Source organism: Dama dama, chromosome 9, assembly GCF_033118175.1.
Source record: "Dama dama isolate Ldn47 chromosome 9, ASM3311817v1, whole genome shotgun sequence".
NCBI classification, from domain to species: Eukaryota; Metazoa; Chordata; class Mammalia; order Artiodactyla; family Cervidae; genus Dama; species Dama dama.
Genome location: NC_083689.1, coordinates 98699251 through 98723565, shown reverse-complemented (window position 1 = coordinate 98723565; position 24315 = coordinate 98699251). Strand labels below are relative to the sequence as shown.

Genomic DNA, 24315 nt, shown 5'->3' with positions numbered 1-24315 from the left:
TTTTTAGAATACTGTTTTATTTCAGGATTATGTCTTGATTGTTGAATTTTTTGTTATCTCCTTAAATTTTGCGTCTGAGGCAAATGAACACACCCCAGACTGTGCCCTGCCAGTTTTTGGTTTTTCTTTTCCTACAAACATATTAGGTCTGCTGTGTCCTCAGTTCTGTAGGTGAGAATGATCTGGCCAGGCTTCCTGACTGTCCCCTCAAAGATGACTCTGTCTTTCTCCAGGCCTTCACCCTGAAGGAAAATTTTCTCTAATCTCCAGCCCCATTTCCAGTCTTTCTCATGAGCACCTGGTGAAAGTTGGTGGAGGTTTGTGGAGAAGTGCCTGCGATTGGGTGCAGGTTCTCCCTGTGTCTTTTGTCCCCAGGAATCCTCTCTTCTCACAGTAGCTCAGTCTTTAGCAAATGTTAGCTGACTTTTCTCTTACCTTCTTGTATGATACTTGATATTTACCACTCATCCTCTTCACAAGTAAGCCAGTATTCGAGTTCCACCTCTTATAATCTGTATTTCCTTACTTTTATCTTACTGATTGCCTTGTGATTTGATGTGTGTAATAGAAGTTAATGTTTTGTAGGTTAGATTTTTTTACCTTTGCGATAAAGATGACTTTATTGGCAAGTGTACCTTTTCATTTCTGCTATCAGAAAAAATGTCTAGGAATGATGTTGCCGGGTTAGCAGAATGATCATTTTTAAGATGTTTGATACAATATCAGATTGCCCTCTGTTGTATAAATACCCATCAGAGGTGTTTGACTATCTTGTTTTTCTTTACCAGTACCAATATTGGCTAGTATTAATAAGTTAATATTGGTCAAGTTGATGGATTAACTAATTACACTGCATTGTTACTTTAATTCACATTTTAAAAAATATACCAAGAGGTTATATAATTCTGTTTGTTATTTGATTAATCACTCTTAATAACCTTTCACATATTTTTACAAAAGGACAATGAATATTTTCCTGCTGTTTTACTAGAATGTTCTAAGCATTAAGACTATTAATATAACTCTTTGACATTAATCTGCTGTATTTTGGGTGTTTCTTTTTTTGCTTTTTAATTTTGTTTATAGAATATTTTTGATATGTACTTGTTAATTTTGTCAATCATAATGCTTTCATTGCTCTTAAAACAGAAGCCTGCTTTACCTAAACTTGGGCAAACTTTTGTTTTCAAATTCCAGATTAGTTTCAATGGAAGTGAAGGGAGGCGCAGTAGAAGTAGGAGATACTCTGGATCTGATAGTGATTCAATTTCAGAAAGAAAAAGGCCAAAGAAACGTGGAAGACCACGAACTATCCCTCGGGAAAATATTAAAGGATTTAGTGATGCAGAAATTCGGCGGTAAGATGACATAAGACCATTTTTACTTCAGCTTGGTTTTAGTAGTGGGTGAAATTAAAACAAATTCCACAAAATGCAAAGTTTTAGAAGAGGCAGATACAGTTGTGTGGGGATTGGGTGGTTCTGATTTTGGTTGTTCATTGTAACTATGAGTCAAAAACGAGTTTGGCATCTGATCTTTGCTGTGTTATTTATTGTTACTCTATTTGGACTGCTAAATTATTTTGGTTTTATTAATGTTCAGAATAGTGGTCCTTTTGAATAATGAATGTATACTTCAATACATTATTTATTAAAAATTCTCACTGTATATGACTCCCAACATTACTGTTTATGTGGGAGTAATTTAGTTCCATATTTTTCTAGTTTTTTTACGCTGGGGTGATTGTTTTTTTGAAAATAACCATGTTAAAAAGTGTTTGATATGTCCAAATAGGAACTGAGGTAAGATTGGCCTTTCAGATAAATTGTAGTTTTATTTCAAAATGTATTTATTTATATATATATATATATATATATATATATATATATATATATATATACACACACACAGCTTTATTTACGGAGGATGGGATAATAGCTTATTTTGTTTATGTAATATTTTTGTGTATGAAATTTGTGAAAGGTTGTTCATTGTTGTATTTTGAGAGTTTGTTGTTTCTTTCAAACTATTGTAACTCATTTCTTTTAAATCATAGACCTGTCTGATAAAGTTCTTCCTCATTTTTTTCTACCAGAAAACTAAATATATTGTTAGATTTTATTTAGGGTACTTTTATGGCCACCTGATTTGCTGGACTTTCTGTCTTTAGTTGAAGAGGCAATGCAACTTCTACTTTTCCTGGATATTTTCCCTCATCCATCAACCACTTGGGTAGCTTTGTTCCTAAGTAATACTTATTTTTCCACTGTTGGTAGAATGCCATATATCTGATTTAAAACTATATTCAGTACATTTTTATCAACACTTGAAATGTGAGGAGGTGTAATATGATTGAGAATTCTGGAGACACTTCCTCTGATAGCCTTGACCCTTTTTTGTCTTGTGAAAATAATAAAGTAATTTCTAAAATAAAATTTAGCTTCTATTGTTTTATTTATATTGGTTTCTAAATATTATCCTGGGTGTTAAAATATGTCTTATCTTTATTGGTATCTAACCTTTTAACATTTTGATTCTAGCATAGCTTATTCATTTTTGTTAGTAATAGTGCCTTGAATTATTGATAATATTTACACTAACAAGTATTATTTCTGTATATCTGTTTTGTAACAAATAGTGAAGCCCACATTTAAACCAATTATTTTCTGTTAGGTTTATCAAGAGCTACAAGAAATTTGGTGGCCCTCTGGAAAGGTAAACACATTTGTCATTCTTAGTGAAATTACAGAGTTTTATTTATACTATTCTTAAATTTCCTGCAACAGGTTTTTACAAAATTAGCCTGTAGAAAGCAAATTTCAAATAGATTTTTTAAAGTGTTTTAGTACTATCCTTAATTCTTTCTAGTCTCTAAAATTTTATCTACAAATGTTTTCTATAAAATACATGGTCTATAAAACATTTGCATTTTTATAATTGTAAGGTACTTTTCAAATGCTTTTTCTTACCTTTTCCTTACAATCTTATAAAAATAGCAGATTCATCCAGAGAGAAGCTAAGTTGCTAACCTAGCCTCTGACTTCAGAGACCAGTTTTATCAGTTATTCTCAATAACTGCTGTAACTACTATCTCAAGTATAGAGTTGCAGAGACTCAAATTGGTTTAATTCTATTTTTCTCCCCCAAACTCCACCTTAAAATAGGGATATTTTCTATTTTATTTTGAGAGGACCTGTATGAAGTTACAATGGAATACTTATATAATTATTTTAGATGAAGAAAAAAATGTTTTGAACATTTATCATTATTCATATTATCTGCTTACTGTGTAATAATAAAAAAATTATAGAACTTTACTCTTATGTATCTTAAATGGCTTCATTTTCTCTGCATTTACCTGAAAATTGTATTATTTTCTTACAGATTAGATGCAATTGCTCGAGATGCTGAATTAGTTGATAAGTCAGAGACAGACCTCAGACGACTAGGAGAATTGGTACATAATGGTTGCATTAAAGCTTTAAAGGACAACTCTTCAGGAACAGAACGAACAGGTGATATTAAAATGAAAGTGATTTAAAGAGATAAATGAAATTGTTGAAATCTGCTTTTATTGAATTTGGTTAATAGTGTGTCTTAAGTTACCTATTTATTAATCTTAAAAGATGCTTTACAGAACAAAGTAAGGCCATTTCCAGGTAATAGAAAATGGAGAACAGAACTGTATTATTGAAGGCAATAGAAACTCTCTGCCTGGTATATTTTCTTGCTGAGAGGTAACATCAGGAATTGTTAGTTCTACTATATTTTTAGTTTGCATGCAAAGTCATTTCAGTTGTGTCTGACTCTTTGCAACCCTGTGGACTGTAGCCCGCCAGGCTTCTCTGTCCATGGGATTCTCCAAGCAGTACTGGAGTGGGTTGCCATGCTCTCCTCCAGGGGATCTTCCTGACCCAGAAGTCAAACTCGTGTATCTTATGTCTCCTGCATTGGCAGGTGGGTTCTTTACTGTATTTTTAGTATAGTATAGATGAGATATTAGAAGTATACACATGTGATATTGGTTTTAACATAGTTACTTCATTATACTTTGTAATTTATCTTTCTAAATAAAAATAATTAGATAAGATTCAATAATTAGATGTACTGAAAAAAAATCATACTGAAACTCTCATTTAGAGTGGCTGACATATTAATCCCAGGTGGTGCAGTGGTAAAGAACCCGCCTGCCAATGCAGGAGACTGAGGAGATGCAGGTTAGATTCCTGGGTCAGAAAAGATCCCCTGGAGGAGGAAATGGCAACACACTCCACTATTCTTGCCTGAAAAATCTCTCATGCACAAAGGAGCCTGGCGGGCTACAGTCCAAGAGTTGGGCATGACTGATAAGTCAGCACAGCACAGTACGTGTGTTTGCTGTAGTATGTGGAATGCTTTCTGTGAATCCTCTTTTATATTGTAATCACTAGTATGTAGTGAAAAGACTTGGAGTGAAATTTAAGGTCTGCCAGCAAGCCTCTCCCCTTAATACAAACAAGTAGTACTTAAAAATATGGGTAAATAAATACTACTACTTTTTAATATAAGTAATAACATACATTGCTTTGTATTTTGTAGAATTATATATTTTATACTTTTTAATATTCTTTTCCAAATATAGGTGGTAGACTTGGAAAAGTAAAGGGCCCAACATTCCGAATATCAGGAGTACAGGTGAATGCCAAGCTGGTCATCTCCCATGAAGAAGAATTAATACCACTGCACAAATCCATTCCTTCAGATCCAGAAGAAAGAAAGCAGTAAGTTATTTTTTCTGTTGTAAAATACTTGTTACTCAATAATTTGGACATGAGTGTATGTTAGAAGTGGTTTTTATTCCATGGCCAGTTTGAATGAAATGTTTTTAAAAATAAAATAAAGCACAGTATTTTGAAGTTCTAATGATCAAATATGGTTTTCAAAATTTTTAGTGAGGCAATTATAAATTTGACAGTGGTTGTTAACTTTAATGATAGGTATATCATCCCATGCCACACGAAGGCAGCTCATTTTGATATAGACTGGGGCAAAGAAGATGATTCCAATTTGTTAATTGGTATCTACGAATATGGATATGGAAGCTGGGAAATGATTAAAATGGATCCTGACCTCAGTCTGACACACAAGGTACTGAAATACTTGATTCTGTTGACCATTCTTGTTAAATTGAACTTTTGCTTTTAAATTATGTTAGAAATAAAGTCAACTCAGGGTCAGGAAAGTTAGCTTTGTGATCTTGACTTCTTTGGAATCTGGTTTTCATGAAGGGATTGAATTTAAGTAATATCTAGATTCTGCTTTACCTCTGAAATTTCATTTCTGTTATTTTCACAGCATCAGGTTAGAAAGTAAGTCTCTCATTTAATCATTAACTATCTATATTAATCAAGAGCAGAAAAGGATTGTTTTGTGAGTGTGTGTGTGTATATTTAAATACCAGTGTTTAGGATTTTTGGTGATTTGATGCTATCACACTCGTTATGGGCTTCCCTGGTAGCTCAGCTAGTAAAGAATCCGCCTGCAATTGAGGAGACCCTGGTTCAATTCCTCGGTCGGGAAGTTCCCCTAGAAGAGATAGGCTACAAACTCCAGTATTCTTGGGCTTCCTTGGTGGCTCAGATGGTAAAGAATCTGCCTGCAATACGGGAGACCCAGGTTCAATCCCTCTGTTGGGAAGATCCCTTGGAGGAGGGCATGGTAGCCCCACCCCAGTATTCTTGCCTGGAAAATCCCCATAGACACAGGAGACTGGCAGGCTACAGTCTGTGGGGTTGCAAAGAGTTGGACGTGACTGAGCTGCACAGCACAGCACACACTCGTTAGAATCATTTCTTCGCCTGGAATGGGAGACACTGGAGGCCTGCCCAGTTCTTATACTTTACCTTTTTATGTTTTACTTCTTCATGGACTAGGGGGAGCCTTCAGCTATTTGTCATTTGCTACTATGAAGCAAAATTAGTTTATATTTTCATTGTAAAAGGTTTCTCACAGTGCCTGCTTTGGGTCCTCTTCTAGGTGGACAATACTTTATATTCTAGGGATTTTTGTATACCTCACAGTTAAATACACTGTTTAGAAGGAAGGAAATCTAAGAATACTATGATTTTAATAACACTAATATACCATTATGTATTTGAAAGAAATTTCTAACCTCATACTGTGTAGTCTTTTTATGAATAGAGGGATAGTTTTCTTGTGTATTTAGAATTCATTTCCAGAGAAAGAAATCTTTGTGGCATAGGTATAAAAAATGTATTTTACATTCAATGTTGTTTATTCTTTCAAAAGTTATAACTTGCTAGCACATTATACATGTTTTTTATGAGAAGGCATTTTTAAATGATTATTATCTCTCATGTTATTTATTAAAGACAAGATGAAAAAATTAATTGCTTTTCAGATTCTTCCAGATGATCCTGATAAAAAGCCACAAGCAAAACAATTACAGACACGTGCAGACTACCTCATCAAATTACTTAGTAGAGATCTTGCAAAAAAAGAAGCTCAGAGGCTTTCTGGTGCAGTAAGTTAAAATACAATGCTTAAGAGCACTTTACTTTTGGATAAGATAAACCTAGTTTACCCCATCACCCTAGATTCCTGTGGTTAACATGGGTTCATCAGTGTGTTTATCTGTAATTTAGTAGCTTTGTTTGAATATGGTAGTATTTTGCCAACTGATGTCAGCATTCAGGTTAAAACTCTACTGAGTCATGTCTTTCAGAAGAAGAATCTCTTTTTTCCTAGTATTTAGTATGGGAGCAACTTTTGGAGTGAAATGCGGTGTTTTTTGAGAGGTCAGGCCTCTGTTACTGGAGACAGGGCAGTAATTGGATTTGGAGACATTAGGCACCTTAAGGAATAGGAAGTATTAAAGATCACCAAGCTTATTTATTGATTGTGCTCCACAAAAGAAGGAAAAAGGCAGTAAAAGAGAGGTAAGATTGGTGTAGCTTAGTACCAACAGACTCGGGATTGGGTAGGAGTGTCTATTCTTTTAGCTTAGTAGATTTAGTATCTAAGATTTTTTAATGGAATCTGTGGGGTTGGTGAGAATAAAAATAATTATTTTTAGGGAGGTTCAAAAAGGCGAAAAGCAAGAGGTAAGAAGAATAAAGCAATGAAGTCTATAAAAGTGAAAGAGGAAATAAAGAGTGATTCTTCTCCCTTGCCTTCAGAAAAGTCTGATGAAGATGATGATAAGGTAAGAATGTGTTTTAGAAAAGCAACCTGTTATATATAGAAAAGGGCACATGGCATGTTTTCAGTATGCTTTACATTTGAAATTTTAACTTAGGCTTAAAATTTTACTTTTAGGTACTGAAGTCCTTTTTTATAGTTTGTTGTGTAGTCTCATTTATAGAATAGAAATCTACCATCCAGTAGAATATCATATGTCACTAAAGGGAGAGAGCAAAGGTCCTTCCTTTTCAAACATTTGCCATTTGAAGACATTGTCTCATTTTGTTGCGAATTTTGAATGGGATTGGCTTATCTTAGTTTTTATTGCATGTATCATTACTAATGGGATTCTGGATTATTTCTCTCAGAATCCACATACATGCAATCAGTAGTCATGCAAAGAAAAGAAATTAGTCTTTGTCAAGATTTGGTTAGTAATACATTGGCCATACTTGCACTTTTCAGGATGAAATCACTTCTGTGAAACATCCAAACAAAAAAGTTAAAACAGAAAGAGACAGTGAAGAAAAAACTGAGCCAGATGTTTGTATAAAGAAGGAACCAGAAGAAAAGAGGGAAGCAAAAGAAAAGGAAAATAAAAGAGAACTTAAAAGGGAGATAAAAGAAAAAGAGGATAAGAAAGATATAAAGGAAAAGGATTTTAAAGAGAAAAGAGAAAACAAAGTAAAAGAAGCTATACAGAAAGAAAAAGACATAAAAGAAGAAAAGGTATGCAAATCATAATATAAAATTTAGAAAGTGACACAATTAGCATATTTACATTTTAGGAGAATAAACTGCCTGTCAGCCCAGTTAATCTCAATAACAGTTCTTTAAAAATACATATGCATATCTAGTAGAGTAGAAAACAGGTTTAAATCCTTTTTTAGATACCTTACCTAATAAGTAATATCATAGGATAGCTTTATTTTTGGTTTCCCCAAGTGGAGAAAAGATAAAATAATATGTCAAAATGTTAAATGTGAATGAACTTTATAGACTACAGTGAGAGTAAGTTGTCTTCTGGAGGTGTGATCACTTTTGCCTTTGTTGTTGTTGTGTATTTGTTCTCTATTTTCACCAGCTGAGTGAATCCAAGTCTGAAAGCAAGGAAAGATCTAAGAAATCCTCAGTGTCAGATGCTCCGGTCCATATCACCGCAAGTGGGGAACCAGTGCCCATAGCGGAAGAATCTGAAGAGCTAGATCAGAAGACATTCAGCATTGTAAGTAGTAAAGTTTCTGGTTATTGGAAAAATGCCTGTAACATATTGATCTTTTAAAACTTTAAATTTAGAAATGTATTTGAATTTGATAGTACTGCACTTCATTCATAGTACTGGAGTTCTTACTTTTCTCTTGAACATGTCAGACAAGTTACAGGATGTTTTTACTTGCTCTTCCCTTTGTTTGAAATGGCTTACGCCTTCGTTTTCTTTAGGTATCTGCTCAAACATTATCCTTGTCTGAAATCTTATACAAGGTAGAAAGCTCCCTGCCGTGTCTTTTTTTTTTTTTTAAATCATAGTTGTCACCATTTTAAACACTATGTCTTGTTTATTTGTTGGCTCTATTCTCCTACTGGAGTACAGGTTCCATAAAAGCAGGGTCTTCATTTTGTTTACTGCTCTATTTTCTGGGTCTAGAACAATGCCTAGAATATAGTATGTGTTCACCCTACAAGGGGCTTCCCAAGTGGCACAGTGGTAAAGAATCTGCCTGCCAGTGCAGGAGACACAGGAGATGCAGGTTCAATCCCTGGCTTGGAAACATCCCCTGAGAAAGGAAATGGCAACCCACTCCAGTATTCTTACCTGGATCCCAGGGACAGAGGAGCCTGGCTGGCTATAGTCTGCAGCGTTGCAGAGTTGGATGCAACTGAGCATGCACCCACAGCAGAATATAAACTACCAAAATTGAACAAGAAATAGAAAATGTAGAGAACAAATATGAATAACATAAAAATTAGATAAGAAATGTTTTCCCTTTTTTAAAAAGTCAGGCTTGGCTGAGTTCTAACTTTAACTAAAGAATACATAATTCCCAGTGTTTCCAGTGTTATTTAAATTATGCCTGACAAAAGATGGAAAGTTTCCCAACTGATGTGAAGAAATAGGTCACTGTAACAATAAAGTACTCAGAAACAAATTTTCACATATAAGGTAGACACCTGAAAGGCCCTTCCCAGCAGGGATGTGAGGATTTCTGGTTTTTTTTTTTTCTTTTTTTTCAAATAAATGGTGGCATTAGGTCAACTAAATACATCATCTGTAGTTGACCCATCCTTGCATACCCAGAAGTAACCCTACTTGCTACTCATGGATGTAATTATTATAAAATTTAAAGTTGTTTTTGCATTTATATACAATAGAATTTTTCCGTAGTTTGATTTTTAGCAATATTTTTAGTCTGGTTTTGGTATAAGGTTAATAGTTTTTATTACATAAATTGGACTTTATTGAATGGTACAGATTTTGGTATGTTGTTCTTTTACTAGCATTCTAGTGATATATAGGCCAAGGAAAAAGATTGGTTTCTATCAAACACCCTGACGTCCCTGACTAGAGAGCAGCAAAATTCATCATTAGCTGCTTTGTTTTGTCCTAAGGAATTAGAAGAAGAGACAGTTTATACTTGTAGCTATATTGAAGTTATAGCTTTGCCAGTGTATTATATAGTTTCTTTTACATTTTATTCTGTATTAGAGCCAATATAGAATATTAAGTTATACTCTGAAATATTTTATCTTTTAATTAATGTTCAGAATGGTGTGCTACAGTGTAGAAAGTAACTGTTTTTTTAAAAAGTAAGTAAAATCCAAGGCTTTTACTTACACAAAGATTGATTTTTAAATGATAATGGAAAACCTTGCTTTCTGAATAAAGTCTGAGGGGAAAACTCTTGACGTTTAAGAGCTGTGAGGTGCGGTTTAATACTCATTTCATGTTAGATTTACTCATGTAAAAGTGTCAGTGGAAGAAGTGGCTCTGTGTTGAATCCATGCCTTTAATGCGCAGTTCTGCTCTTCTTTTCCTGTTTCAGTGTAAAGAGAGGATGAGGCCGGTCAAAGCAGCACTGAAGCAGCTTGATAGGCCTGAGAGAGGCCTTTCGGAAAGAGAACAGCTGGAACATACTAGACAGTGCTTGATAAAAATCGGAGATCATATCACAGAATGTCTGAAAGAGTATACAAATCCTGAACAAATCAAGCAGTGGAGAAAGTAAGTGATGTATTTTTCAGGACGTGTTAAATTTGTAATTGTGTAACTGTTTGTCTCTTACTTGTGTCTAGGGCTTCCCTGGTAGCTGAGCTGGTAAAGAATGTGCCTGCAATGCAGGAGACCCTGGTTCCATTCCTGGGTCAGGAAGATCTGCTAGAGAAGGGATAGGCTACCCACTTCAGTATTCTTGGGCTTCCCTTGTGACTCAGCTGGTTAAGAATCCTCCTGTAATGTGGGAGGCCTGAGTTCGATCCCTGGGTCAGGAAGACACCCTGGAGAAGGGAAAGGCTACTCACTCCAGTATTCTGGACTGGAGAATTCCAAAGAGTCAGACATGAGTGAGCAATTTCACTTCACTGTTTGTCTCTTGTATTTCAGTTTCTTTTTTACCTCCTGAAGTTTAGGTTACAGAATGTGTACGGGGGAGGCTGATTGTTTTCATTTTTTCCCTTTAAAATGTTTTATAAATAAGTGATCCTTAATTATGCATAATGATAAACCACAGGTGGCATCTCTGCCTTTAGATAAATAGTGAAAGGTGTTTGATTAACATTCAGATTGCATTTTATTCTTAAAAGTTTCCCAATTTACCAAATTATTCTCAGTAATATCTTCAACTGTTGGTGTGCCAGTGTGTTACATAAATTTAGCAGTTCATCTTCTCAATATGACTATAAAGCCTTGTAAAAATAAATCAATTTTTATTACATTCCTCAAGCAATGTAAAATGCAGACTCTATTTTCCCCTTCATTTTAGAAGTAGTAGCAACACATTTGATCTTAAAATTGGAAATCTGAACTGTGAAATGATGTGATAAGTGATACTATAATGTGATAAGTGGTAATAATCACTTAATGATTACCAAATGCAGGTCACTGTTAAGCCAGACTACTAGACAGGCTAGGAAGACAATAAAATGAGCATAAACTAGTTATTGACAGCTGTTTACTATCCTCCTGATTTCTTTGCTATGTGCAGTGCAGCTGCATATCAAAACAAAACACTTAATTGCACATTTCTGCAGGAGACATGATGATTACACTAAATTTTAAAAAAAAGAAAACAACTATCCTTATCCCCATCTTAAACTCAACCAGGACTCATTTCAGAAAGAGGACATAGGAAGTTGATCATGATCACTAGGCTTTTGTAAATAAGTGAGGCTGAGCTCATGTCTAAAGAAACTGAAGCCTTGCGTGGACGGTAAGAAGAGTCTAAAGCCATGTGCCTGTCATGACATGGAATGATCACTGAGATTGGCATCACACGACATGCATACTTAGTTGCAACTTGCCTAATTTTTGACTTTATGACCTTGAACAGTTACCACTATGTATGAGCCCCCCAGTATTATCACCTGCAAAATGTTAAGACTGCATATTTTTCAGTTGTTGAAGAAAAATGAAAGATTTTTTATGAAAAGTGTGTGTGTCTTAGTTGCTCACTCATGTCTGACTGTTTGCAACCGCATGGACTGTGTCCTTCCAGGCTCCTCTGCGCATGGAATTCTGCAGGCAAGAATACTGTAGTGGGTAGCCTATCCCTTCCCAGGGGTCTTCCCGACCCAGGTATAGAACTCAGGTCTTCTGCATTTCAGGCAGATTCTTTACCACATGAGCTACCAGGGAAGCCCTTTTATGAGGAATGAGAGGCAATAATTCTCAAGTACTATATTCATAGTGTCTAGTTTAATAGTTTATTTATGGTTGGAATATATATACTGGAGCTTAATGCTTTCCTAAATACCATAAAAGAGAATTATTCCATTTTTTCAAACTCTTATCTACTCATACAGTGACCTCTAAAGTACAGAACTACAGGATAGGAATACAGTAGGAGTTCAACTATATATACCAGGATTAAGTGAGAATATAGCCACATTCTCTGTCTTTTCATATTTAAGAGCCAAAGTTAAATTTTCTGTGTCATTGATTGCTGAACATATTCTTGATTGTTTGAGATAAAATTAGAAAATAAAAGAAATGCAGTGAGTTATCTTTAAAGCTGAATTTAATTAAAGGATTATATTAAAATTATTTCCCACCTTTAGTGTAAAAGGAGCTTAGTTTCTCTCTGAAAATACTTGTGTACTACTTTGTAAACCTTCATGTAATTAGAGTTTAGATTTTTGAGTTTATGAAGAAGGCAGAGTATCGATTTTACTGGCTTTTTAGATTAGAAGTGTGCAGCATCTTGTTGAAATTACATGTTGACTAATACAAGTAGTTCCTTCAGGTTTAGTTACTAGGAAAGGGGGAGGAAAAAACCTCTAAAAGAAGAGAGACCAAATAGCCAAGAGACGTTTGTGTTCGCCCTTAACTTTCAAGGTTTTATTCGTCTTTCTACATAGCTGGGCAACTTACCTTTTTTTTTTCCTCCCACTCTCATCTACCTTGATTTCATATTCCTTGGTACTTATTCCTGCTGCCACTGTCTCTGATTATACCAGATTCCTTTAAATGGTAAAGGAGAACAGAAAGACCCTAACTGAGGAATATTTCAAGAGCAAATTAGTTTTTACTCAGTGCTGTCTTGGAGAAAAATTGGGGGAAAATGTAGAAGCAAGGGTAAGAGTCCCTTGTGTTAAAGGTTGAGCTTCTGATCACCCGACCCTACCCCTACTCTACCCCACAGAACACAGCCACGGTTTCTGATTCTACGAAAGGAAGAACGGTTAAGACCTTTCCTGCAGTTGTAAAGATGGAGAATTGATCCGTGATTATACAGCAGTTGACTTTAAGCAAATTTTTATAGTAACCGTAATTTTATAACCTGCTTTATTTCTTGCTTATGGATGTTTATATACAAGTATTTTGGCTTGTATATAAACATGAGTCGTTGATGAGGAAATGTGACACTAGTTTTTTATTTAAAAATCACTTGTAATCTAGTGATAAGCATAATAATGTGTTTCACTTGTACTTTCCTATGCATCGTTCTAAGATCGCTCTAAAAATGCTCTGTTTAGGAAGTCTTAACAGTTATTAGTTCCACTTTACAGAAGAAAAAAAACTGGACTCAGGTAAACAACCTTGTAGGGCCAGGACCTGGGGAATGGCAAAGGAGGCATGTAGTGCACGAACTTTAACAAGGCACTCACGCTGCACTAGTTCCAGGTCTGGAGTTGTGCCCAAGATCACACAGTTTAGCAGGTGATATAATTGGGACCAGAATCTGATTTCAACTAGATTTTTTTCTATGGAAAAGGTATTTTTAAAGAGAAATTACTAACAAAAACACAGTTTATTAATTCCCTACCTCTTTACTCTTTTAATTTAGGCGATAGTCTATAAATTCATTTAAGGACTAGTTGAATTTTCTCAGCTGCTGTGGATTTCACTTCACTTGGGTATTATTTAATTTTCTAAGTTTGTCCCTGTGATGGACAGGGAACCCTGGTGTGCTGCAGTCCATGGGGTCGCAAAGAGTCAGACACTACTGGGCGACCAAACTGAACTGAACGGAAGTTTGCTTATAAATTTTATTTCAAGGTTAATGTCATACCTATAGTGAACACTTTAACATCTTCTGATGACCATTTCCCTAACACTTTATTCTTAAAAATTTAAAGACATGCTGATACTTGTGGGGAGGAGGGCACATAAAGACATGCTGTTTCTTTTTAGCTTTTTGTTGTAATAAACAACAAAGTGAAAACTAGAATGTACTCATTAACGAATAACTCAAGTACTTTATACATTAATAGAACCCAATAACATTAGTCACAATTTTAATTTCATTTATTTTTAAACAAGACAAAACTTGCATTTTACTTTATTAAAGTATAATTGGCTTCCACTGTTAGTTTCAGGTATACAACGTCATGATTCGGTAGTTGTATAGATTACGTACCGTACAGAGTTTTATACTATTGACTCTCTTCCTGGTGCTGTATGTTACATCCCAGTGATGTGTTATTTTGTAACTGGTAGTTTGTACTTCTTAATGCCCTTGACCTGTCTCGCTCGGGCATCTGTGCACGTGCCCTCTGGCAGCCACTAGTTTGTTCTCTGTGAGCCTGTTTCTGTTGTGTGTTCTACCCAACCGGGTCCATCCATGTTGTCCCAAATGGCAAGGTTGTGTTCCTTTTTATGTCTGTGTAATATTTCTGTGTGTGTGTGTGTGTGTGTGTGTAATATTTCTGTGTGTGTGTGTGTGTGAGCGAGAGAATTCCACTTCTTTATCCATTCATCCATCTATGGATGGACACTTAGGTTGCTTCTATGTCTTGGCTTTTGTAAAATAATGGTGCAGTGAACATGGCGGTGCATATATCTTTCTGAATTAGTGTTTTCATTTCCTTCAGAGAAGTACAGAGGAGTGGAATTGTTGGATCCTAAGGTCGTTCTATTTTTAATTTTTTGAGGAACTTACATGCTGTTTTCCATAGTGTCCATACCAATTTATATTCCCAGCAACAGTGCATGAGGGTTCCATTTCCTCCACATCCTGGCCAACACTTGTTTTTCCTTTTTTATAATAGCTGTTAGGTGTGCAGTGATATATCTTGTTTTGGCTCTGATTTGCATTTCCTTGATGATTAGTGATATTGAGCATCTTTCCATGTACCTGTCAGCCATCTGTATGTCTTCTTTAGAAAAATACTCAGGTTCTCCACCCATTTTTTTCTCAGTTGCTTTTTTTGATATTTTAATTTCAAAAGAAGCTGTTTTAGTTTAATGTCAAACAATGAATAACAATGGGATTTGGCCAATTAATATATAAATTACAAAGATTTTAATATATTTAGTATTGAAGTTGTTGAATGATTTGATTTCCCCAACCACTATCTGATAGCTTTAATGACTTGATATTAGCTATTCCTTCTTTCTTTTCATTTCATTGATAATTGATTACAGAGAATAGTACTGTCTAAAGAATGTTTCAAATAAAAAAACTAAGTAATATTAACTCTACTTATTGATATGCATGAAGTGTTTAAGGGGAGATACATTAATACCTATACTTTTTCTTTGAAATGCAAACAGAAATTAGAGAGAGTGACAGAGGGATGGCTATATGGAATGATATGGGATAAAGTAGGCAGAGTAAAATGCTAATAAGAGAATCTAGGTGTTAAGTATATGGGTGATCATTGTAAAGTTCTTTTGTATCTTTGATGTATGAAAACTTTCCTGATGTTGAAAAATTAACAAAATAATTATGCATGTGTGTTATGAAAATGTTCCATTAGTTTAAATTAGCCTGCTAATACTAGTCTTGATAACTTTATAAGCCTTGTTAATATGCTGCATATTTTACTTAAGTAGCCAAAATTTACAGGCTATATGAAGTATTACTAGAGAAACAAATCTCGAGAATATTACACATATATATGCACATTAAATATAAGGGTTTGAGTGACTGCTCTTTAAACTACAATACATTTTTATAGTTTTTGTAGAATTATAAACCCAAATATTGATGAAGAATAGGTACATCTTATACTGCAGTTAAGCAAATAGCTGTCACAGACTAAGAAAAGGAAGCACTTGAGCGAGCCACAGCTGATGTAACAACACTGGAAAGAGTTCTTGTGGGAGTCACAGTTACCCGTCTCTGTACGCACACATGCTGAGGTGATTTTATGGTTGTTGCATGACGCACAGGTTTCTGATTTCCAAAATTTACTAACACCTAGCAGTTTAGTAGTTTACTAGCTAGCAGCTCTTCACACATACCTGTGTTCAAAATCAAAAGGCTGGGAATGTTTGATCTTAGTGGAAAAACAATTAGGAACATTGTCTTCTGGCCTTACCTAGTCACTTAGTCTCATTACCCCATTTGTTTATTTTAAAAATTATCTGCTACATTTGACCGCCTACCTGAAGGATGGTTACAGGTTAGGTACTTTATGCAGTTATCTCATTCAAGACTTTGTAACAGTGTATGTTTTGTAGTCCTGGGCAATTGATGCTTCGTAGTTGAGAGAAATATGTCTTGGCTATTAAGAAATCCCCAAATTAAGTGCTTTTGTTATATAATTTTATTTCTCCCATATAAAGGAATGAGAAAAGTTATTTTCTAGCTAAGGATTTTTGCTTTTTTAGACTTTCTTTCTTCTGTTAGTATCACTGAGAGATGACTTTCTTTTGGGAAGTCATTATTTGCACACACAGGGTTTTACTATTTTTAAAACATTACATAAATCTGGACTTGTGCCTCAGTGGTAAAGAATCCACCTGCCAGTGGAGGAGACATGCGTTCAGTCCCTGACCCAGGAAGATCCAGCATGCCTCGGTGCAGCTAAGCCTGTGCTCCAGAGCCTGAGAACCGCAGCTCGGGAGCCTGTGTGCCACAGCTGCCAAAGCCTGCACACCTAGGGCCCGTGGCTCTGCGACAAGAGAACCCACTGCGCCAGGGAGCCCACACGTCACAGCTAAAGGCTAGCCCCCATTCACCGTAACTAGAGAAAAGCCCACGTAGCAACAAGGATCCAGCACAGCCAAAAAAAAAAATCCCTTAAAATCTGTTGCTTGAACTCAGTAAAGATATTAATGTTGGGTAGTCCACTAAACCTTCATCATTGGCTATTTAGTAATTTCTTTACTCTGTTTATGTAAGCAAGATTCAAAATCTTTAACGTACCTACTGGAAAGCTAGAGGGTCAAGAAAAATTGTAAATATATGAAATTATTACTATTATAGTGATGGCAGACAGACTTCAACTCACATGTCACTGATTAGCAGTGGCTCTGAAGAAGCTGTGTTGGGACGAATCCAAAGACTGCCTCTGAACTTGTGAAGGACTACCATGGTCAATTACTAATCCTAATCCCAGCATTGGGATGAGAAGAGAGGCGTAAACATGGAATACTGTCCTGGGCTTACAGTGTCTGGTCACGTTACTCTTATGACATTACATTATATCACAGTTATAAAATGACAGTAGCCTTTTAATGCATTATTCAGGACTTCTCTTTCACAAGCTTAATCCATGTTTTCTGATGATATTTTACTTGAACTACTAACGTAGTTTATTCCTTTTATATCTAATCTGAACCATAATATGAATCCTGTCCTGATTTGTAAGTTTACTTCTCTTTGGTTTCAAATTAGGATTGATTACTACTTTTCAAATCTGAAGTTTATAAAATGAAGGAATTTAGAAGAGAAGTAGAAGTTAACACTGTCTAGTTTTATTGGGAATCTTATCCACTTATGGAGGTTTTTTTTTTCTTTTTCTTTTTTAATGCTAGAAATAACATCCTGAGACTTTGTTCCAGAGAGGGCTAAGATGTGTGTGTTTCTGTGTATACTAAAGGGATTTCATTAAAAACTAAGTATTTTCCACCAGACTAATTTGCCTTTTATTCTTCTAGAAACCTGTGGATTTTTGTATCTAAGTTTACTGAGTTCGATGCAAGAAAATTACATAAATTATATAAGCATGCTATTAAAAAACGGCAGGAATCTCAGGTAAGTAAATGCATCATTTTTCTTTATGTTATTAAAACAGATATTCTTCTTTATACAAGAATTCAGCTAATAAATGTAGAAGGAATAAGGGAAATAGAAAATCTCTATTAAACTATTAATACCACAGTAAAAATTGTTGCAGGTAAGATCCTCCAAGGAAAGCTAAAATTAGTGGGCAAGAAAACAAGACACTAGCATAGTCTGAAAGTATCTCCTCCAAGATCTTTATTGATTCAGTTCAGTTCAGTCGCTCAGTTGTGTCCAACTCTTTGCGGCCCCATGAATCACAGCATGCCAGGCCTCCCTGTCCATCACCAACTCCCAGAGTCTGCCCAAACCCATGTCCATCAAGTCGGTGATGCCATCCAGCCATCTCATCCTCTGTTGTCCCCTTCTCCTCCTGCCTCCAATCCCTCCCAGCATCAGGGTCTTTTCCAGTGAGTTAACTCTTCGCATGAGATGGCCAAAGTATTGGAGTTTCAGCTTCAGCGTCAGTCCTTCCAGTGAACACCAAGGACTGATCTCCTTTAGGATGGACTGGTTGGATCTTCTGGCAGTATTACAAAGAGAAAAATCATAGCTTTGTAGAGGAGAAACCTGCCTTCGCCGCCTTAAACAAGCTGTTAAGATTAATGTCACCAGTGATAAGACATATTGACATCATGAACCCCCTGTACTGTGTACTGAAAAGGTATATCACTTTGTGGAATTCTTGGCAGAAAGGAATCACACGTCAAACCATGAGAAAATATCAAATAAACCCCAGTTGAGAAATATTCTATAATTGTCTAGTACTCATCAAGTGTCAGGGTCTTGGAAGACAAGAAAAACTGTCCCAGATTGGAGGAGCACCTGAGCCCAGATTGGATTCTGGAGAAGATGAACCTCAGTGGGAAACGAGAAATCTGGATAAAGTCAGTTCAGTTAAGAGTGTTGTACTAAAATATAAATTTTTAGGTTTTATTAGTATACTGTGGTTCTATAAGAAGCATTAACATTAGAAGAAACTGGTGAAAAGCATGTGGGAACCCTCAGTACTATTTCTGCAGCTTTTCTCTCAAGTCTAAAATTACTTCAGTTTTTTAAAAAAGAGGTCATGGGACCCATAGTTTCTGCTTTTAAAAAATAACAGCATCGAAACATGTATATTATCTAGGGTGAAACAGATCACTGGCCCAGGCTGGATGCATGAGACAAGTGCTTGGGGCTGGAGCACTGGGAAGCCCCAGAGGAATCGGGGTGGAGAGGGATGTGGGAGGGGGGATCGGGATGGGGAACACGTGTAAATCCATGGCTGATTCATGTCAATGTATGACAAAAACCACTACAATATTGTAAAGTAATTAGCCTCCAACTAATAAAAATAAATGAAAAGAAAAAAAAATATCTGCTCATGTTACATTTATACATTCTAATAGGGGAGAACTTCTTTTAGCATCAGGATTTTCTTTTTCATGTTTTACAACATTGTTTGAGGCCACTTAAAAGATTCTTACACATGTGTATTTATTTTAGCAAAATAATGACCAGAATAGCAGCTTGAATACTCAAGTGACTAGAAATCCAGGTAAGTCAGTCTTGTTAATTGTTTTGGAAAGTCAGTTTGAAAACTGACTTTTTTTTTTTTGCTGGGAGGGTGAGGTGTTTTAGATGATATATGCCCATATTAAATGTAGTATCTTAATAATCCTTTTCAGCTTATTAACTTTTCATAAATCACTAGTACCAGTTTCTAGAAATTATAGAATTGTTGAGCATATTTTTAAAAAATTATTTGGAATATTAACAGATTAGTTAATATTAATAGATTAATTATATTAATTAATTAATCGAATAATTGTTCTGTGCAAGAGTCATAAACGTATAGTCTGAGAAGGAAATGGACCTTACATTTTTTATTGTGATTCTTCACATTTCAGATTAAAGTAACTTATTCATAATCCTTAGTATGGCTTTTTATAAACTATTTTCTAAGGGCTTGAACTGCTTGTATTTGGGAACTAGACAGTCAAGAATCTGCCTGCAGTACAGGAGACTCAGGTTCAATCCGTGTTGGGAAGATCCCCTGGAGAAGGGAATGGCTACCCACTCCAGTATCCTGGCCTGGAGAATCCCATGGACAGAGGAGTCTGGTTGGCCGCAGTCCATGGGGTCTCAAAGAGTTGGACAGGAGTGAGTGACTAACACTTTGACTTTCTCACTTTTGTTGGTTGGAGCTGAAACAGGAGTTCTTATAATCTAGCAGTTAAATTACTTTTGTTTATCATGTATTTTTTTAAGTCATTAACGGAAGTTGGGCACTTTTATCTAACAGATGTGGAAAGATTAAAAGAGAATACAAATCATGATGACAGCAGCAGGGACAGTTACTCATCTGACAGACACGTATCTCAGTATCACGACCATCATAAAGACCGACATCAGGGAGATTCGCACAAGAAGAGTGATTCTAGAAAGAGACCTTATTCTTCCTTTAGTAACGGTAAAGAGCATCGTGATTGGGATCACTACAAGCAAGACAGCAGGTAAACTTGACAGTTTTAAAATTTTGCATATTGATGTCTTTATTTGTTGTGTTTGACTTTATTGACCAATTCAGTTTTCAGGTAATCAAAACATGTCTGATGTAAAATAAAGGTTAAATAAGAAAAAATGGGTTTTTAATTATAAATTTAAGGTCAGAGTATACAGTAAGAAAATATTTAGTGTAGGGAGTTCTGTAGTCATGGGATTCATTGTTGGTTTGGAGAATATCGGCTAAAATACTTTTCAAAATATAGTGAGGTAAAATAAAAGACTGGTGAACTGTGGCTGAAGTGTGATGGTGAATTCTACGTTCCATTGCATTAAAAAAAAAACTAATTTTTGTTTGAATAATTATGTGAAAACAACTCATTGAGGTTAAATTTAATCAAAGCAATCTGAAGATAGTCCTGAAATCACGAAGTTTTTTCCAGTTACTGTTTTTTTGAAGTCTTAAGTAGTAAACACTAGAATATAATAACAGAATACATTTTACTCCTGTTGATAAGGGAATATTTTCATTTAATAAGCCAAATAAAAATACCCAGAAGAGTAAAAGATCAGAAATTAAGAAATTAAAAGGTTTGTTTTTATTTTAGTTGTGCTCACTGAAATTTCTTCTGAGAAGCACGGCCACATTATAAACTTAGAAAGACACAGCGAGAAAGAAAAGCCATATTTGTAGTGGTAAATGTTTATAATTTCACAGACTTGCATAACAGTTTATATTGCTTATAATAAGGACCTTTTGTGAACAAAAAACCATTAAGTCATGTTTGGTGTATTTTATTTGAAAAGGCAAACATCTTAGAAATTACTTTTCATTAAACTCCCATAGATTTTTAGCAGACTGCCACACGTTTATGTGTGGAGTAAATTTCACAGTGATTTATATATCAAATCTTCCTATATAGATAATCAGATAAAGGAAGCTTTTAATAGGCATCACCAACCAGTAAAAGTTCTCTTTCATAAATATATATATCATAGACTATTTTAGAGATTTTTATTTATTTTACCTGCTGCAGACTCAAAAGGCTCTGATTTCAAGGGTATTTTAGATGGATATAGTTATCTTAATTCTAATTAATTAATTCCAATAAGGATGCATTAATGCAAATGATGCATAGAAGAAAAAGTAGCAACTACTCTTAAATGGCCATGTGAAGTTAGATGCCATCTGAAGTGCTTTGTATGGTTTCACTTTAGTTTTATGAATGGAATAGTTTTTCCAAAGACATGCAGAGATAATTTTTCAGTGATTTTTAATGAACTCACTTAGGAAATTTTGTGATGAAACACTGAATTTGTATACAATTAGAAGTATGCATTATTTTTGTTTTATTTTTAATAAGATTTATTTGGAAACATTTCATTAGCATTGCTAATTTAAAATTCCTAATTTCTCTTTTATTAGATATTACAGTGATAGAGAGAAACACAGAAAACTGGATGATCACAGGAGTAGAGACCACAGATCAAATTTGGAAGGAAGTTTAAAAGACAGAACTCATTCTGATCATCGTTCTCATTCAGATCACCGGTTACATTCAGACCATCGATCAGGTTCTGAATATACACACCATAAATCTTCCAGGGATTACAGGTATCACTCGGATTGGCAGATGGACCACAGAGCTCCCAGCAGCGGCCCCCGATCTCCACTAGACCAGAGGTCTCCTTATGGCTCCAGGTCCCCGTTTGAGCACTCAGCTGAACACAGAAGTACACCTGAGCACGCCTGGAGCAGTCGGAAGACATAACAAGAACTGATGCTGTCTTTCTGGACTTTTCTTTCAGCCATATATCATAAACCAACACAGTGATTGCCTTACATGACTTGAAAGAGATAAACAGATCTTCTGTCAGTAGCAGTATTGTTACTTCTTTCCAGGATGCAAGGTCTATTATCCCAACAGAAGAGAAAATATTTTTATATTTAAGGATTATGCTGCACTGTACTACAAATATTGTAGTACTATTTTTTTTTCTTTTTTAAAGAAATGGAAAATGTTTACTATTACAGGGACCTCAACACTGCCCTTCATGTAGGCTGGATAAAACTGTTTTTAAGTCAGTGATTTTAGACTGACGTCCATTTAAATTATGTTTGTATATGAACTTTACTCTTACCTGTGATCATGTTTCAGGAAGGAATGAAAGAGAGTTCTTTTCTTAATAAAGAAAACACACTCAAGGACTTTATTCACTTTCCAAAGCTACTTGTTTACATTGTACACTGCGACCACCTTGCCGCTTTTCATCACAAGCTTGAATATTTAAATTCTGTACTTATATCTGTAAAATAGCCAGGAATTTCCTGTTTGTGATCTATTATTATGCCTTTTTACACACACACAAACAATGACTGTAAATTATTGTAAATGAATTAAATGAGCTTTCCTTACTTCCTTCCCCTTCTCAGGCTTTTTTTGACTGTTCCTTTCCCTACCAACTCAGGCCTTCTTATTGTTTAAATATATATATATATATATATATATATATATCAGTGTAATAACACTTTTTAATGATTTGTCTTGATGGAATCATTGTTTAGAATGTAAAAAATGGGGAAAGGGGCCACTTACTTCCATTACAGTCCTTTTTATATTGACTGTTTTATTAGATACATGTTATTTCTTTCCTTTGCCCTTTTTTAGTCAATATTGTGTAACAGAATGGTGAGATGATCTGTAAAATCCAAACTGCATGCTCTGGAAACATTTGTTTCAGATGCATTTGGTTTAAAAGGGTAGATCTATGAACACTTTCAGAATCCAAAAGGCCAAAAGTTATTGTAAATCCATTTGTTTTCCTTTTCATGTGGGCAATAATGTCAAATGTGCTATGCAGCCAGGTAACATTTTAGATAAACTTGATTGACTTTTAATAAAAACTGTTACAATGCACACTGATTGTATATAAAAACCTTATATATGACAAATTAAATTTAAGAAAAAGGATATGTGGGCTCCTGTAATTTTCTGCTGCATTCTTATTCCCTCAAGCACCTAACTTTTTTTTTTTTTTAAGTAGTAACATTTAGTTTCCAGAAAAGAGTATTTTGGTAAGCAGTTGAACATTGTTAATTTGTGGCACTACAATTAAAAATCTATTTTGAAGAATATATGAATATATGAAGTAAAATTTAGATAATAGAAATCTTTGCTGGACTCTTGATTTTTGCAGATATTATTTTAGAATGCCTTATATTTATTTACAGATTTTTTTTTATTTTGTTATATTCAGTGGGAATTTTTTAATCTTGTGGCATACACTCTTGGATGTGTGCTGTGATATAACACATTTGAACCTTAACTTTGACAAATATAAGTATATTGATATATTCCTACAATATTCTTAAATGTGTCTATACATTAGCTGTGGGAGTGATGTACAGATATTTGTCTATAGATATATTTTTAATATTTTCCTTTTATCCAGTTAGGTCTAAAATTTACACTATGTGTACTAAACAGAGCTTCTATATCCCCCCAACCCTTTTTTAACAGCAGTGATTCCTGTTTAGATAGTTACCTTGAATGTCATTTCCTGGTATGTCAGATAACTTGTGGAATAACTCAATTTTTATAAAAGTGATAAAACAATGCTGGTATACATTTTTGTAAGAGTTATCATTTTTTCCACTATTAGTATAAGTGATTACTTTATTCCACAATATAACATTTAATAAAAAAATTGTAATGCTTATTAAAGTCATAATAATACAGCTAACAGATCAGGGTTGACATTTCCATTCATCACTTTGTAGCTGGGACATTCGCATTATATCCTATTGTGAAAATTTCATAACTCAATACTACATTTTTGAGACAAATGGAATGGACTCAACTTTCTTAACAGTGCTGTGTTTAGCTGAATATTTCAGGCAACTAATCAGCTGAGTTGAATGAAAAATCTACAACTGTATGTAACATTTATTAATTGATGGCAAATATGTTCATTATTT

The 24315-nt window shown here is 34.8% G+C and overlaps 1 protein-coding gene across 4 annotated transcripts in view; it reads left to right on the top strand.

Annotated features, from left to right (window-relative positions):
* CHD1 (chromodomain helicase DNA binding protein 1) overlaps nucleotides 1-23308 on the top strand; it is a 74778-nt gene extending 51470 nt beyond the window's left edge. For 3 of the 4 annotated variants that reach the window (XM_061152074.1, XM_061152073.1, XM_061152076.1), the window contains 14 exons: nucleotides 1198-1358; nucleotides 2674-2715; nucleotides 3385-3515; nucleotides 4622-4760; nucleotides 4977-5127; nucleotides 6401-6523; nucleotides 7076-7204; nucleotides 7648-7911; nucleotides 8267-8407; nucleotides 10224-10402; nucleotides 17726-17822; nucleotides 19338-19389; nucleotides 20137-20347; nucleotides 21763-23308. In XM_061152074.1, coding sequence (XP_061008057.1) covers nucleotides 1198-1358; nucleotides 2674-2715; nucleotides 3385-3515; nucleotides 4622-4760; nucleotides 4977-5127; nucleotides 6401-6523; nucleotides 7076-7204; nucleotides 7648-7911; nucleotides 8267-8407; nucleotides 10224-10402; nucleotides 17726-17822; nucleotides 19338-19389; nucleotides 20137-20347; nucleotides 21763-22108 — 2166 coding nt within the window. In that variant the 3' untranslated portion in view covers nucleotides 22109-23308. The remainder of the gene's footprint in view (nucleotides 1-1197; nucleotides 1359-2673; nucleotides 2716-3384; nucleotides 3516-4621; nucleotides 4761-4976; nucleotides 5128-6400; nucleotides 6524-7075; nucleotides 7205-7647; nucleotides 7912-8266; nucleotides 8408-10223; nucleotides 10403-17725; nucleotides 17823-19337; nucleotides 19390-20136; nucleotides 20348-21762) is intronic. The other variant, XM_061152077.1, reaches the window with a different exon arrangement.
* The last annotated feature ends 1007 nt before the right edge of the window (nucleotides 23309-24315 follow it).